At 45.4% G+C, this 17,167-nt stretch overlaps 1 protein-coding gene across 2 annotated transcripts in view; it reads right to left on the bottom strand.

Annotated features, from left to right (window-relative positions):
• Nucleotides 1-7,794: 7,794 nt before the first annotated feature.
• LOC111949934 (T-box transcription factor TBX4-like) overlaps nucleotides 7,795-17,167 on the bottom strand; it is a 29,651-nt gene continuing 20,278 nt past the window's right edge. For both annotated transcript variants that reach the window (XM_023967287.2, XM_023967286.2), the window contains exons 5-9: nucleotides 14,512-14,659; nucleotides 11,431-11,583; nucleotides 11,085-11,173; nucleotides 10,109-10,347; nucleotides 7,795-9,859 (exon numbers count right to left, since the gene is read on the bottom strand). In XM_023967287.2, coding sequence (XP_023823055.1) covers nucleotides 9,180-9,859; nucleotides 10,109-10,347; nucleotides 11,085-11,173; nucleotides 11,431-11,583; nucleotides 14,512-14,659 — 1,309 coding nt within the window. In that variant the 3' untranslated portion in view covers nucleotides 7,795-9,179. The remainder of the gene's footprint in view (nucleotides 9,860-10,108; nucleotides 10,348-11,084; nucleotides 11,174-11,430; nucleotides 11,584-14,511; nucleotides 14,660-17,167) is intronic.

The following is a 17,167-nucleotide window of genomic DNA, read 5'->3' on the forward strand; positions in this document are numbered from 1 at the left end:
ATGGAAACTACTGTGATCGTTCAGTTACGCCCCCTGACCAGTAGAGGGGATAGGCACTCCAAGTGTGGCTGTCCAGGCTGCTCGGCTCATTGTCTCACTGCGCAAGGTTGTAATTGTTTTCTTCCGCCCCATATCTAACAGCCCATCTGTATGGGATCTGATGTCACACCTCATCACAACACAGCAGCAGGAGAGGAGAGGAGTTGGCCATTTTGAACCGAACCAGCCTTCTTCTCCCTCCAGTGTCTCTCTGTCAGCTGGTGCAGTTCATTTGTCTCTGAATTAGATAAACAGAAACCTGGCAGTATTTGAGATGGATCTGTCTCCCTGCTCGCGGGTCAGCATCAACAGAGACCCACAGGGAAACCAGAGAAGTATAATCCCTTTAAAGGGGTGGTGTTGGTGGCTGTATTGTTCCACAGGCTTTGTCCCAAAGGGCACCCTATTCCCTATATAGTGCACTACTTTTGACCAGAGCCCTATCGGCCCTTTGTGCCATTTGGGACTCAGCCACAGACTACTAGGGAGTCTGTCGGGAGGAATTTCCTCATTGGCTCCCAGTGGCTTACACACATAGCGGAGCACATAATGGAAATCCTGTCACCAAACTACATTGAACCTGAAGAGGGGAAAGGCGGATGTGAAGGAGGGGGAAAGGAGGCCGGAGGATTGTTGGAGCCCTTTTGCTTGCCTTGGCCAGCCGGACATCACATAGGCTCTGGCTAGAGGTGGCAATGGGCTTAGCTGGTGAGGGCTGGTCGACAGTAGGAGGTATGGGGGGGTGATGCGGGTGGCTGGTTGTGGAGAGGCAGGGCAGGGTAAGGTGGATGGCCATGCCCTTACCAGACCTCTGTCATCAGTGACGAGAGTAACCCCCATGTTTATATGCTTGTCTAGCATGGCTTAGAACATAAATGGGCTTTGTGTGTCACTGTGAAATTAAAGCAAAAATTATTGGCATACATTGAATATATGGCACCTAGTTTGCTTATCAATCATGTTACCAATAATTGCTTCTGATACATCAGATGTATGTCCTACAACCGATTTATTTATAAGGATAATTTAGTTGCTAATGGCAGCCTGCAGTACCCTGGTCGGCCTTCAATTTGAGATACTCAGAGGGGGCAGCACTGAGCTAGCCTGCAACGTCACTTCCTGGAGTAGCACAAACTGCTACTTCTCCATGAGCAGGACCGGATTAGGGAATCATATTTCGATTGGTTCTACAGACAGATTAGTCTTCTCTTTTCAGCAGTAGGCATTTGCTTTCCAAACTGTACGTTTTTCCTGCAATTGTATTTTGAAATCTGCAAAAGACAAACTGTGAGCTGCAACCAACCATAGAAATATAATCTATATATGGCAGTCCCCATTAAAGCCAGGACTAGCATCCATTGCTAGAGTACCCATGAATTTAGCAGTCATATTGCCAGGATAAAGGTTACAAAACCCTTATGTGGATTATATGTCTATGGCCACAATGCAACAAGCTGTAGCCTATATTTGGCATGCTGCCCAAACTGCGGCCTACCCGACTGTAGGCATACCGGTAACTGCCAAAATAAATGAAACACTTGAGTAAACAAGGGATACAAAGTACATGTTATGGTGTAGGGTGCATTTTCCTGGCATGGTTCAGGTCTACTTGTAGAATCTATGCCAAGGCCCATTGAAGCTGTCCCTTTTTTAGACACTTTGTATTTCTTTCATTTTGGCAGATTTTTTATAAACTATTGATTTTCTGTGGCTAAATGATGCTCTCGTGTGTATTTGAACATCGAGAGTGGGCCATCCTGTGGTTGGAAAAAAAGTATAATAATACATTTATTATAATACATTTGGGCCCCCTATGGGCTTGGGCCCCTGACTCACACAATTGACCAGTCACATTTATTTATTATGCAGTTTATTTAATAAATATATGAATCAGTTACCCAATCAAGACAGGGCCCCCCCAGTTACCCACGAGGGCCCCCTACCTCCTCTCCTCCCCCCCATCTGATGTTTAGCAGAGTGGCAGCAGGCTGTCTACACCACAGGAGGTTGCTGGCACCTTAATTAGGGAGGACGGGCTCGTGGTAATGGCTGTGTTAGATGCCATTCTGTTTGCTCTGTTCCACCCACTTTTTTAAAATGATTTTTTTCTTTACATTTTTTGCTGCCTCCACAGGCATGGGCCCAGGGGCTTCAGCCCCGGTAACCCCTGCATTAATCCAGCCCTGTCCATGAGACACCATCTTAACTGACAACATCCAGCCCTGTCCATGAGACACCATCTCAACTGACAACATCCAGCCCTGTCCATGAGACACCATCGTAACTGACAACATTTGGCTTCAGTGAGCTATTGAGTCTTCAAATAGGAATGAATGGTGTCACGTGATCGATGGCTTTGTCCATTCATATATACAGTCAATGGCTTATCCGCATAAAACATCCTATTTTTCATCTCTATTCTAGTCATCATTGTTTTGTTACTTTTAACCTCTTCTGCACCAATTAGGAACAACCTATGTGACAGTCCTGAGGGCCTCAAGTTGGGCCTACTTGTGTATGTTTTGTTATGGGAATTATTATTGTTTTGTGTGGTGATGGGGGCAAAGATCGATACAGTTGCGTATCACAATATTATTTTGGGACGATATTATATTGATATTTGATATATTGCTTTGTAAAATATTTTTTAAATAGTGAGCCAACAGGATATCTGCACTTTTATTTCCTTGACTGTCCAAAACCTCGTTCTCATGTTCTCTCTTCTCTTTGCAGCAGACATATAGTGAGCACTATGTTTGGAACATCAAATCGCAATTAATTTGCAGTATCGAATCACAATACATATAGAATCGTGAGAATCACAATACATATAGAATCGTGAGAATCACAATACATATAGAATCGTGAGAATCTCAATACATATCGTATCGGCACATAAGTATAGGGATAATTTCATTATCGTGGCGTCCCTGCAATTCCCACCCCTAGTTTTTGTGTGTGTGTGTGTGTGTGTGTGTGTGTGTGTGTGTGTGTGTGTGTGTGTGTGTGTGTGTGTGTGTGTGTGTGTGTGTGTGTGTGTGTGTGTGTGTGTGTGTGTGTGTGTGTGTGTGTGTGTGTGTTGTGTGTGTGTGTGGTGTGTGTGTGTGTGTGTGTGTGTGTGTGTTGTGTGTGTGTGTGTGTGTTGTGTGTGTGTGTGTGTGTGTGTGTTTGTATTCCTTGTGCCCACTGCTCAGGCTAAGGGACACTGTTGATTTCGTGGCTGGAGCAAAGAGGGAGCAGGGAGAGAGGAGGAGGGAGGAGAGGGTCGGGAGACAATAAGAGAGGTGCTGATTGGCTAAGGAGAATCAGCCTTGGCAGCAATTGGAGGAGGAGAAGAATGCTGGACACGCAAACCTCTGAAAATGAATGTCTCACCCACACAGTGTATACTCGAGCATCATCACACACATATTCCAACACATACACAATACATTCACTTCGATAAACACTGGCTTTAATCAGAGCTATGCAGAGAAAGATGAGGTAATTTTCAGACCATGCATCTGCATCATCAAAGCAGTTTAGAGCCTCCCTCCACCACAACAGTCCATAATGAGATCCTGTTCTGTTCTGTTTGCTCCCTCCAATAACATGTGCATATTTCACTGAGCTGAGGTAACTATGGATTTGGATGGCAACCCTCTTCTACCACGTTATAAGTGCTATGCATTGATTGGTTTCAGGGCCAATTAGGCTGAGACGTAATGCTAAAGCAGAGGGTTTCGATCTTAAGAGTTCTTCGAAGTTCTAGAGCCTGTTTGTTCTGTGTTCCACTGCCATCACCATCACCATTTTACTCACATTGCACAGCGACGACTCCGCGATCTCAACAAGGCTCGTAGAACTCTAACTTAATCTGCTGGATAAAACACTTAATCCATCCCCCCCATTTCCTCCCTAACGGCTTAATCCTGGACGCTCTCACAATATAATAATTATTTTTTTTACTGATGCTTTTATCCAAAGCCACTTATTAAAGTGGGAGCCCAGTTTTATACAGAGGGCTTTAGTGGAGCCCACCAGATGTCGGCCCTACCTTTGATCAAGGGACACCGCCACAGTTGTGTCCCACCACCAGAGTTGAACCCGCCGCAGCCCCCCGATAAGCACACACACATACACATACATTCACTCCCAACACACTTACACATAGCCTTCAGAAGGAAGAATTCAGAGTTCCCAGGGTTCTCTCTGCTCCCTCTGCTGCACTTCCTGTGGCAGCTGGTTGGGAAACATCTCCCAGAAACCTTTTCAGTTTGTGCAGCAGCCTGGCACTGCGTATTAGGTTGACCTCAAGATGGGTAGCTAGATTCTCTCCTTCCTCCCTCCCCTCCTCCCCCACAGCGGATCTCTCCGCATGTGGATCAAATCAGAATCGTCCACTAATTGACTATTTACAGGGCTCCAGAAAGGCCGTAATGGACTTGATATTAAATCCCCCCTCCACTATTTAAAGCGTGTTTTCAGAGTGCCTCGGCTGGGCTGAAGGAGAGAAGGAGTCAGAGAGGGCCCTGGTTTTTTTACAAGGCAGCCCAGTTAAGCCCATCGGAGTGGGTCAGAGTCATCAGAGTGGGTACCGCCCAGCCCGGGTCCGTGTTCCAAATAGCACCCTAGTCCCTATGAGGTGACCCCTGACCAGGGCCCATAGGGCTCTGGTCAAAATTAGGACACTATATAGGGAATTTGTGCCATTTGGGACGCAGCCCCAGGCGGCTCTCAGACGGGATTATGGGATGACAGCGGTAAGGGAAAGAAAGGGCAGCGTGGACTGGAGAGAGGCAGGGGAGAGAGGCACCGGCACAGCCAGATCTCATCACCAATGAGTTCCAGATGGAACCCTAGGACCCCAGTCAGGTTCTCACAGATAGGCTGCATCCCAAATGGCTTTTGACTTTTGAAAGGTAGTGCACTATAAAGGGAATAGGGTTCCATTTTGGACYCATATGTTGATACACTGCCATACCTCCGCAGCTCTAGAGTGGGGATACTGTGCTCTGCATGGGGCTTAAACTTGGCTTTTTTATAACAGAGATAGACTGCATTTTATGTGGAAAGTTCGCATAAATGAATGACTACTGCTACATCTGTCTTTTTATGCTCTATTCAAGCTAGCTACAGCCAGAAAAAGGTCATCATAAATTGAATGATGAGAATTAACTTTAGTTTTTTCCCCAGTAGGTTCTTAATAGTGTCTTTTGGGTGTCTCCTGTTTTACAGGCAGGTTGTTCAAACCACATGATGCTTTTATTTATCTGTCCTCACCTCTCACACCACAGCATTGTTTCTGTTAGCCATCCTTGGCCTCTCATCCATCATAGGACAATCAAATCAATAGAGATTATTTTGTAGTCAAATGACTCTTGACTGAATGGTCCAATTTTCCCTCTTTTTCTCTGTTGTGTTTCCTTCCTGCTCTTAGATCTGGTTGGCCCCAGCTGCGGTCCGATTCTGCTCACTCCTCCAGACCTACAGTCCAGCCCAGTAGAACCACCTGCACTCAGTTGAATATCCTCCAAAGAAACATGGAGGCCAGTCTAACTATTCAGCCTCACAACCACCATATCCGCCACACATACACAGCCATCCTAACCATACTTCCTCCTGGTGTGCACATGTGAGAATAACACATTTGTGTATATTACAATACACATGGTTTATTACTAATATCCTGTATCTCATTATTGTCATACTTGTGATTTGTATGAAGCTCTATGTCATAAATATGTCTCTTAATGAATTTGACCAGATATTTTATTTTGTATATAACTGTAAAGATTTATGGTAAAATTATGATTTGTACCCACAATAGTTAGGCTCTCTTGTGTAGACACACTGCAAGGCCCCACATCCAATAATTTCTACATCCATTTCAGAGAGGAAATTATCTCTATTTCTCGTATCTTTGGTGTATGTATTGTGGGGTGTTTGTCACACCAGTAAAGGTGTATACATAACCTAAGTTGCTCATACAGTATATGGGAAAATACATGCATTGTCACTGTCATTTTAAGTGCAAATGTTATTCATGTTCAAGATACTAACAGGATCTCTGTTGAAAATATCAGCAGCCCTCTTATCAGGCAAAGAAAGGTTTAGTCACCATTATCAGTGCACCAAGTTCTCACCCACCGTTTGACAWGGTGGACATTTCATCCTGTCTGAGGACCCTAGATCTCTTGCCATTGATTAGTTGGAGTGGGAAGTTCTCCTCCGAGATAGAGAGAAAGAGAACGAGGGAGAGAGATAATGAGAGAGAGAGAAGAACAAGGAAGAGAAATAGAGAGCGAACGAGGTATAGAGAGAGAAAGGAGGTGCTGACAAGAGCCAGGGCAGAACCATCACCATAACTCAAGACCCTAATGATTGCTGTGTGTGAGAGGAAGCAGAGGGCTACAGGACCCGTATGTATGTATGCCCTGGGAGATCTGACCTCCTTTACCTCTACCATTCACCTACATATTTTACTGTACAGCCACGCTGCCCTGACACACACTGACATATGACAGACACAAATGATTTCATTTGATAGATAACTAACCCAGTCAATGTTCATGGTATGATGTCATTTAGGTGGGTGTAGTTGTTGTTTATGTTTAATGTCTTTGATAGCTTGATTGGTTTTTAATAATAATAATTTGGTGGGTGCTTATATTTGTCCAATTTCACACAAGTGTGTATTAATACGCAGGTGTGAATTGGAAATGTGATTTTTGCATATCCAACCTCTCCCTGAGAGACCCTCTGAGAGTGGGGTCATGGCCGGGGTCTGCCATTATAATCGGCAACCTTGGAGCCTTGCTCAAGGGAAATAGAAATATAATTTATATTTCTGTGGGCCCAAAGCTCTAACCTGCTAGACTACCTGCCGCCCGTAATGATTGATGTGAGCTTATGTGTCTTAGATCACCAATGACAGGTAAGTGCTAGTGGAGGACAGACATAAATTCATTTCATACTGAATCCATTACCATTATTATTACCAATATAATACATCCACAAAGCTACTCTGTTGACCTTTTCAACTCTATCTGACCTCTTCAACTTTTCGGAGTAAACATAACGCTGGCCCTCGCTACATGTTCGTCGTCAGACCCACTGGCTCCAGGTCATCTACAAGGCTATGCTAGGTAAAGTGCCGCCTTATCTCAGTTCACTGGTCACGATGGCTACACCCACCCGCAGCACGCGCTCCAGCAGGTGTATCTCACTGATCATCCCTAAAGCCAAAACCTCATTTGGACGCCTTTCCTTCCAGTTCTCTGCTGCCTGCGACTGGAACGAATTGCAAAAATCTCTGAAGTTGGAGACTTTTATCTCCCTCAACAACTTTAAAAATCTGCTATCCGAGCAGCTAACCGATCGCTGCAGCTGTACATCTGTCTCTTATACACATCTAGATGTGTATAAGAGACAGGCTTTTATTTATTTACTTTTCTGCTCTTTTGCACACCAGTATCTCTTCTTGCACATGATCATCTGATGATTTATCACTCCAGTGTTAATCTGCTAAATTGTAATTATTCGATTTATTGCCTACCTCATGCCTTTTGCACACATTGTATATAGATTCTCTTTTTTTCTACCATGTTATTGACTTGTTTATTGTTTACTCCATGTGTAACTCTGTGTTGTCTGTTCACACTGCTATGCTTTATCTTGGCCAGGTCGCAGTTGCAAATGAGAACTTGTTCTCAACTAGCCTACCTGGTTAAATAAAGGTGAAATAAAAAAAATAAAAAAAACGCTAAGCAACAATGGGAGGCATACAAATATTTATTTAATCAGGTGTGCAAAAAAAGAAGTTATATCGAATATCAAAAAGAAATGAAAGGATAACGTGGGTCTGCTAGGTAATAGACCACCATATTGTTCTATTATTATCCATTCCTACTTGTCAAGGTCAGACAGGCCAGGCCTTGCCGAATGTTACACGGTTGTCCCTGCTTCAGTTCAGCTCAGCTTGACTTCACAATGTGGCTCCTCGCCCGCCCCGCTCGGGCTGTTTTACATTTGAAGTCTTGTAAGGATTTTTCCAACTCAAGTCATTTGGGGCTGGGATTTGTGCGGAGCTCTGTGTTCTGCACTAGCGTTGACTTAACAGCGATTCCTTAAGCTCCCATCTGGTTGGCCAGGGACCTTCTCCGAAGTCCCACTTCAACAGGCGGGAACGCTGCTTTGGAACGGACCTCGGGTTTGTAGCCAAAGTGCTAAGCGTTTACTACCCTATTGTGGTTCAAAGACATGGGCTAATGCTAACTAAGGGCCGTTAGCCTAGCGGATGTTTGGCTTCATGCTAAGTGGTGTCACGCTAGCTTACAACATGGCTAGCAGAGGCTTATGGCTGAAGGTGAGATCTAGACCTACAAACACTTGAGTTCTGCTCAAATGGACTGCATGGGTGGGCTTGTTGTGTAGTTCACCTGCAGCCCATGTTTAAAAGTTCAACAGATTTCTAACTGGCAAAGTTTCTCAACACAAGCAGAGAAGGCAAATTAAATGAAGGCTTTACTCAAGGTCTCAACAAAACATTTGGACTGTTACTTCAATCTCTTTGCACATACACATCCATGTCCCACTCCGTCGTTTGCTGATAATAATATGATAAAGTTTTGCATTTAAATGTTTTTCTTAGAAACGTTAATCAATTCATTACTGGTACATACGTGTCCATCTTAATCCTAAACACACTACTTCAAACACATCAAAGGCATAATGTATACTCGTCACTTTGCTGAACACATCTCCTTTTGACACTGTTTGACATTGGTAATTTTTTAAAGCCATTATATGGCACGCTATAGGAGGGGTTCTTCCTCTGGAATACTCATCATCATCATCACAGTCCTGATGCTCCTCCAGTCAGGATAACATTGGTCTGAAGGTGCAGAGCTTTTGGGCAGATGTAGGCTTCTATTGGAGTTTGGCCACTCTGATTTGCTTCTCCTCATGCTAAACTACTATAGCTTCCACTGTGCAACTTGGCAAGGTCATCATGGCTGTATTTCAACATAATCTCACTTCAGATGCCTCACAGGCAGTTCAAAGTTGGCTGGCTGGCTAGGGGGAGTCTGGTTGATTCTGGACCGACCGGGTGGGTGGACATCGCTGCTGCCTCAGGAGCCACACAGCACCCCATAGCCCTAGCTATCATTCCAGTGGGCCCCTACACTGCTCTGCCCCATCTGGTACTGGTAGGATGGGTCCCGGATGGATGGGGGGGRGCTCTGTGTTGGGAAGGCCGAGAARTCCCTGTGAGGCKGGAGAGGAGACCCAGGCCCAGGCTTCCTGTGGTACAGAGYAGGATYGKKCASCGGCCTACTARCKCTGGAACCAGGAACCYGMGGAGAYGAAGACGAGYRGGAGGARGACGAGGGGATGYRGGCCAGGCCTCGCTGTGCRGTGGCTGGACTGTAYARTCCTATGTCGGYCTGSGGGCGTGYGGGWCCGGWGGGGGTGTGGTGGGGCACCACGGAGGTGGCGGTGGCAGTACTGGTGAAGTGAGCAGTGAAGGGCTGGTAGGGGACGGCTTCCACTGTCTGCACACTGTACCGGGGGTAAGGCTGCACCGACGCCCACACGTTGCAGTTCAGAGAGGGGGGAACCAGGTCGTCAGCACCCACAACCCCGTGGCCGTTCTCTCCTTCCATCCCTCCGTACATACAGGCCTCCCTGGAGCTTATGGCCTCACCGCAGTAGGGGTGGGACAACAGTGGAGGCTCATAGGAGGGAGGAGAACGGAAGTAGTGTTCCTCCGAGACTGCTGGAGGAGCCGTGTCCAGATACGGCCGTTTACAACCCAGTTCCAAGTGCCTGGTGTTATCTGTAAAGAAATGAAGATTGAATCATCATAACTGAATGCAAAAACTCAATGTATCACCCTGCTGTCCTATGATGCTTCTTCATACTGTTCGGAACTGTGTACGAATCCATTTATATTGTGTGATATTGATGTGTAGCACCAAAAGATGTGTTGCAAGACAACAAAGTTTTCTGAAAAACTAATGAGGACTGCCCATTTTCTGTGATTGACAGGTGTGGAGATTTTCAGGTAGGTCTGTAGCTAACACACCTCTGTGTTTAAAGCAGTGGTAGAGCAGGCTGGGCTCTCGGCTGGGAGGGAAGGAATTGGAGATGTGTTCCTGGTGGTCTGAGTTCCCCAGGGGCACCCCACCCTCATACTGGTAGTGGGACAGGACCTGGGGGTGCCCCGACAGGTGTACCCCAGCTCCCAGCTTCCCCGTCAGGTGACCGTGTGAGGATAGGAGCCTCTGGCGAACCATGTTCTTAGAAATCACTGGGTAGTCTTTTCTACGGACAGGAAGGAGAAACAAGAACGGAAGGATTAGCGTTACAGTGTTGGGGAAGCTAGTCTGAAAATATAGTTTACCAAGCTACCAATTACTTCACACTGGAAGAAGTTAAGCTACACTAAAGCTACCCTTAAGAAAAATATAGTTTACTAAACTAAGTTACTTTGAAAAAGTAGTTCACTACATCCAAACTACTTCGTGAAAAATGATCATATCTAAATATGAAATGTCATAGACTACAAACTGCAAGAACAGATCACTCTGGAGTCGGATGTTAACAGAATGTGTAGTTTAAACACCAAAAGTGATTATGCAAAAAAGAATTGGGCAGGTCTGATGTAAAAAAGAAGGTACATTCTTGCCTACACCCATATGTTATTTTTGCTACATGGCAACTACTGAAAACACTACCAAGATTTGAATTTAGTTCAACTACCACCAAGCTACTGCAAAATGTAATTAAATTACTAAATGTAGTTCACTACTCCCCAACACTTGCGTTAATAGATTCTACTTTGCAGAGAGAGAACGATGTATTAAAGGAAGCAAGCACAGTTAATCCATTCACAGGTGGGAGAAAAATCTGCTAAAGGAAGAAAAGGAACAAGTTCCAAAAGGAAAAAATGGTTCCAATGAATGATGTACTGTGTCAAAAGAAGAATTGTTTCCATGATAAAGTAAATATTCCATATACTTTTATTGAGTGTCACATTCCCATAAACATACAGAACATACCCCTGGAGTCTGGAGACACGCAGGTCCCCTTCGTCGCTGCCCCGGAAACCCTTGGCAAACGGATTGTTCTCGATCTTTAGCTGAGTTATCTGGGAAGACAGCAACAAATATTGTCACTGCACTGACTCATCATGAAATGTGCAGCTAGGTTCAGTCAAAACTTCACTACGAAAACTTGACTTGATCTATAACTGTCCATTTTGGATTTGGAACATTTCTCCTGCAGATAGTGTTTTGAAYACACGCTCTCGTATTACTGACATTAGAAACGTGTCAGACTATGTGCAGAAGACATTGAACATCAGACAGCAGGTGGACAACTACATGGGTGGCACACATACTGTACCTTATGGTTCTGGTAGGAGGTGACGGAGATGAAGGCTGTCTCATGAAACACGTGAGTGCAGTAAGCTGTGTTCTTAGACCCAAAGGCGTTGTTCTCGTCGGCCTTGACGATGTGGAGCCGAGGCTGGTACTTGTGCATCGAGTTCAGGATGATCTATCAGTGGGAAGGAAGGAAATGTAGAAGAAAATAAAAACCAGTAGAAGGTCAGACGAACAAAGTCGATCCCAGCACACAGTCCTCTTAGAGGCACCAGTGAATGACCGGCCACCACCACAGTCTTGAGACTTTTTAAGATATGTTTGTTTAAGAGGTTAGTTTTTCCCCCTTTAAATGAATGGCTGTCCCTGGCCTAGATGCTAAATGCCAAGTGATGTAATTGTATTGACTTGAATAGACTCATAGTGTGAATGGGGTGCTTAAGATGCTCATGTTTTCCATGGCTAGCCTTTTTTGGAGGTAGGCCTATTTTAATGCTCCTGGAGTCGGCGTTAGTGTGCATACAATGCCCAACTTTGTCCATACAATGTGGAAATGTGTCAATATACTGTAGTTCAATGTGTTGATACTGAAAAGTGGGCACCCCTTTGTCACACTTGAGTTGCAACTGTATAGTGCATCAATCAGCACGTGTGGAGCGTGCTCAATGTTTGGGTTGGGGGGGGGCTAGGTCAGCACATCGGCACCAGTCTGCTCAGAGTAGCCCAGTAGCCTAGGAACATGCTCACTGGAGTGTCAGCAGCACTGGAGCAGGGTCATCTCCAGCGTAGCTCTGTCAGGACCGATGAGCATCAAGCTCTCCCACCTCTCCTACCTTCTAGACTCACAGCCCGCTGGTACCAGAGCCTTGACTTAAGAGGCCAGCCCCTCCAGGAGGCTACCACAGAAAGAGGTTAAGACTAATTTGGGAGGACAGGCTCATAGTAATGGCTGGAACGGAATAAATTGAATGGTATCGAACACATCAAATGCACGGTTTCCATGTGTTTGACACCATTCCATTCACTCCATTCCAGCCATTATTATGAGCCATCCTCCCCTCAGCAGCCTCCTGTGCTATCAGGGCACAGGCGGCTGGGGTCATAGTTGCACCCTGAACAGCCCAATGCTCACATGCCCCTTCCCCCCTTTTGTTGAGGCAAGGTTCAGACAGAGATAATCAATTGGTTCATTGGCTGACTACAGACTCTGTAGTGACGGAACTGATAGAAATAAGCTAGTGGTTGGTTGACTGGAGACTATGCTCACGACCTTTGTCTAGTCTGCTAGTCTGGCCGGGGTCTGTCTGGAGGCAGTGCAGGAAGGAGTCTGACTCTCTCTGTGCTGTATGGTTGCATTCTCTCTTTCATCTTTTGGGTAAAAATGCCAGCCCCAGACAGTCTGCTAACTGGTTTATAAACCAAGACACTCAGTGACAGCTGGGAAGTGACAGCATTTCAGGAGTGATTCCTTGGACCATCTCTTGGTCAAAAGTAGCAGGGGTCAGTGGGAGCCCAGATCCCAGATCAGTGATAGTGTTTTTACTGCTGATGCTGACAGGTCAGCAGCAAAAGGAGGGGAAGGGCAGAATTTGTGGGGGATGGTCAGGAAGGGGAAGGGTTGTCATAGATCTGAGACCCCTGGGTTGAATCAAGCTGATGGTCATCCTGCTCTGGACTGTGGACTAGCAGCCATGCTGACCCACATACTTGCACACACAGTCATGCAGACCGCATTCTCACATATACATAAACAAACAATCTTGAAAAGACACACTCTCAAATGCACAAACAACAGAGTCTGTCATTGACTGTCATTAGCTCACTTCACAAGCTGTTCTATTTCAACTGTGCGTCAGTTTATAGCAGAGGTGTCAAACTAATTTTGCCTCTCGGTCTTCAATGAGGTCCGGAGGGTTATATTTCCTAGGAGTCAAAATATGCAAAAAATTGTCCTCTATCCATCGTTTTTAGAATTTTCTGTGCTCCCTGACTGTCTAGCTTTCATTTCAGTGATTATTAGCAAGCTGGATTTTATCCCCCCCGCCCCCATGGGCCGTATGCCATATGTTTGACACCCCTGGTTTAGTGGGTCAGGTGGGTGGTGGATCCAGTGCTATGCAGGCCAGAGGGAGGGAGAGGCTCTCTGGCTCCCCTGCTGGCGTGGGCTGTTCTATCAGCAGGGCTTAGTAAGACCTGGCCCCTCTCTCTCTCTTTGTCCTCATTACTCGCCCTTATCACTATCCAGGCGGCGGACTCAACCTGACAGCAAGCCCCGCCACTGATCCCAGGGGTTATGAACCTAATGAGCTCGCCTTCTGACGGGATGGCTTTGGACAAGCCTGCTCAGAGTTCCTCTGGGCAGCACTGCTGCCGCCATCACACTTCTCACTCCCTCTGTGGCAAGATGCTCACTTTCTCTCGTATGCTTTCTCTCTCTCCCTCTCTTCTCTCACCGTCACTCCCTCCACTTCAGTCCATCTTTCCCCCTCTCTCCTGCTCTCTTCCTTTTCCTCTCTGGCCATCCTTCCTCGAGTCCTTCCCCCTCTCTCCTCTCTCCCTCTCATTCAATGAAGACAGCTTTATGACTCTGTCTCTTGTTAAAAAACACATCTATTCGGCTGTTGTTTTAACACTAGTCTATTTAAGTCTCATGTACTGTGTAATTTTTACAAAATGAGCTGTGTCCAATCACCTTTCTTGTTTTACATGACCAGGAGAAGTGATAAGCTCTATTGTGTGAAATGACCCAGTGCCTTCCTGGGATGTGAATTCACCTACATTGTGAGGCATCAGTAAAGGGAAAGAGGGATACCTAGTCAGTTGTATAACTGAATGCGTCTTCTGCATTTAACCTAACCCCTCTGAATCAGAGAGGTGCAGGGGGCTGCCTTAATCAACATCCACGTCATCGGCGCCCGGGGAACAGTGGGTTAACTGCCATGCTCATGGTCAGAACGACAGATTTTTACCTAGTCAGCTCGGGGTTTCGTTACCTGCCGCCCAGCTAATCATCTCTCTCTCTCTCTCTCTTAACCCCTTTACAGTTAATTGAGCTTAAAGATTATAAATGTTGACATTAGTTTGTAGACTGAGGGTCACTCACATGCCCAAAGGGGTCCAGGTGGTTGTTGGTGAGCTTTAGCTTCTGGAAGGACACCATCTGCCTCATCCAGTGGGCTCCTGTAGCCGGGGAGTCTGGATGGACATAGAGCCTCCCTGGCATGGCTGGCTCCGCCTTGCCTGCCACCATCCTGAGTAGAAAGAGAAGGAGAAGAGAGAGAAGAACGAGAGTGGGAAGGAAAGAGAGGGAGATGAAGAGAAAAATTAAGGTGCAACGTTGTGATCGTCATAAGGACCCCTTGGCTAGCAGCAACCAACGGCCATTACTCTGCCAAGATGTCTCAGCCATTGTGGCAATCCAGCAACCATATGCAACCCAGCAGCCCAGTGATCTAGCAAACCCTATTGTCAACTTCTTGTCACGGCATGGCTAAATCTTCCAGCAGCCACACGACTCCATTCAGGCTCACTGATTGTCCTCTGAGACCGAAGAATCCCTTTTTTATAACAAACACATGTAGCTACAGTCAGTAATGGCAGCGGTTTCAGCCCTCACACTATGGGCTAGAGGAACCATTCCCCCAGACTGGAGGCTGCTTCAACCGTAACATCACTGCTAATTACGCTCCTCCAAGGTGTCGCTGAGAGACTCCAGAACCCCACGCTGGCAAACGCTGGGATTCCAGGCCCTCCCAGCCCATCCCACAAAGATCGGGAACAAATGGCTGTAAAACAAGAAATGGCTGGGTTTCTGCTAGAGAAAACAAAGCACAGTTGTGCATTTTATGGGGGCTTTGTTTGGGTCTCAAATGGTACCCTACATTGTGCACTACTTTTGACTACGGGCCCTGGGATTAGGGTGCCATTTAGGACGCAGACTTTTCTTTTCTTGGCGTGACGTCGGGTTCTGGTTTCAGTAAACCCTACCCTGGAGACGGTTGTTTTGTCATTTGCACGGCCAGCAGTGTCAACGGTTGATGCTGCTCCGGTGGGCAGTGGCAGAAGCATGCTGTGGTGGCATCACCGGTCATGGCTAGAGGGATACAGTTTATATCAAATTGATGTCAAAAGTTGCATTTTTTTGCATTTTAGCTAAACCTAACCATTTTCCTAACCTTAACCTAATTCTCCTAACCTGCTACGTTAATTCTCCAAACCTGTTTTGAAAAGTCAATTCTTTCTGGTCAATTCTAACATAAGTTGTTTCCTCTCTAAGCATCACCCAAAGTAAAGGGTCACTGGAAGGCCAGTGGGTACAGCCAAGCTGTTTTTATCCCATAGGTTTTGACAGGCGGCTTGCCAGTGCCCTGCGGTAATGAACTGTGTGCTAATGACAATCCGTAGCTACAGTTAAGTTTGCGCAGRGACTGAGACATGAGGTTCTGGTCTTGGTGTGCTCTGAAAGAACAAAGGAGCATGCATGGCATGGCATACTATTGTAACATGACCTCAATAACAACAAAGTTGCCTGTGGACAGCCTTGTCACTTAAAATATTACAGTACTAGAGATTTTGATGATCATCATACTGTATTTGCGTCCTCTCTCTCTCGTTCTGAGAAGTGGTGATTTTTCTCTGCAGCCAGGATGTTTGAAAATGGTTGGAAGAATGTATTTTTAGACGTAAACGATCCCGTTTTTGTGGGAAGAGGGGATTAGGGTGCAATGATTAAATTGACAGAAACCAGTTGGTTTTCCTCATTATTCAACCACAACAGACTAAATTCAGACATCCATGACTGGAGGCAGCAAGTGCCTGGACTCACGCTCCATCTCTCCATTCCATCAATGATAGAGATGAATGAATGAACAGATGAGTGGGAGATGAACATCACACATGTTGGTCTTGAACACAAAGCAAATGTTGTTAACCAATACACACAAAAAATGAGGGTTCCTCAAGGGTTATTTGTGAAGGGTGATGGTTCTATGTGGAACCATACTGACCCAAAGAACCCTTTGAGCCCTTCAATAGTTCTTTGCAGTTTGCGGAGTCAAAAAAGGGTTATTTCCAATTTCAGTGATAATTAAAATTATTAAACTCATTATAATATTTTGGGGGGTGGTTTGTGCACCACTCTTTTTGTACAACAGTGAGTGAGTGTCATTCCAGTTTATCTAKTATTTTTTGTTATGCCATGTTAAAAATGACTATGGCCAGTGACAGTGTTTTGTGAAAGACTCACATATGGCCTTGTGTCAATTGAGAACTGTTGTGTAAGTCAGTGGTTCTCAATTCTCTCCTTAAGGACCCCCAGCTGTTTCAGAGCTAGCACACTTGATTCAACTTGTCAACGAACACTTAAGCCATAAGGCCCGAGGGGGTGTGGTATATAGCCAATATACCATGGCTAAAGGCTGTTCTTAGGCACAACGCACCCCGAGGTGCCATATTGCTATTATAAACGAGTTACCAACGTAATTAGAGCAGTAAAAATACATGTTTTGTCATACCCGTCGTATACGGTCTGATATAGCACGGCTGTCAGCCAATCAGCATTCAGGGCTCGAACCACACAGTTTATAAAATAATATAACCTATGGAATTTTAACAATATAATATGGCTAACCAGAAAAAAAGAACCCTGTATGGTTCTTCAAAAAGGTTATTTGTAGAACTTTTGAGTTTGAAAAAGTTTTTTTTATAGAACCATTCTCCATAAAGGTTCTATATTACAAAGTGTTGTACTGTATAAAGCA

This window comes from Salvelinus sp. IW2-2015, linkage group LG22, assembly GCF_002910315.2.
Source record: "Salvelinus sp. IW2-2015 linkage group LG22, ASM291031v2, whole genome shotgun sequence".
Taxonomy (NCBI): domain Eukaryota; kingdom Metazoa; phylum Chordata; class Actinopteri; order Salmoniformes; family Salmonidae; genus Salvelinus; species Salvelinus sp. IW2-2015.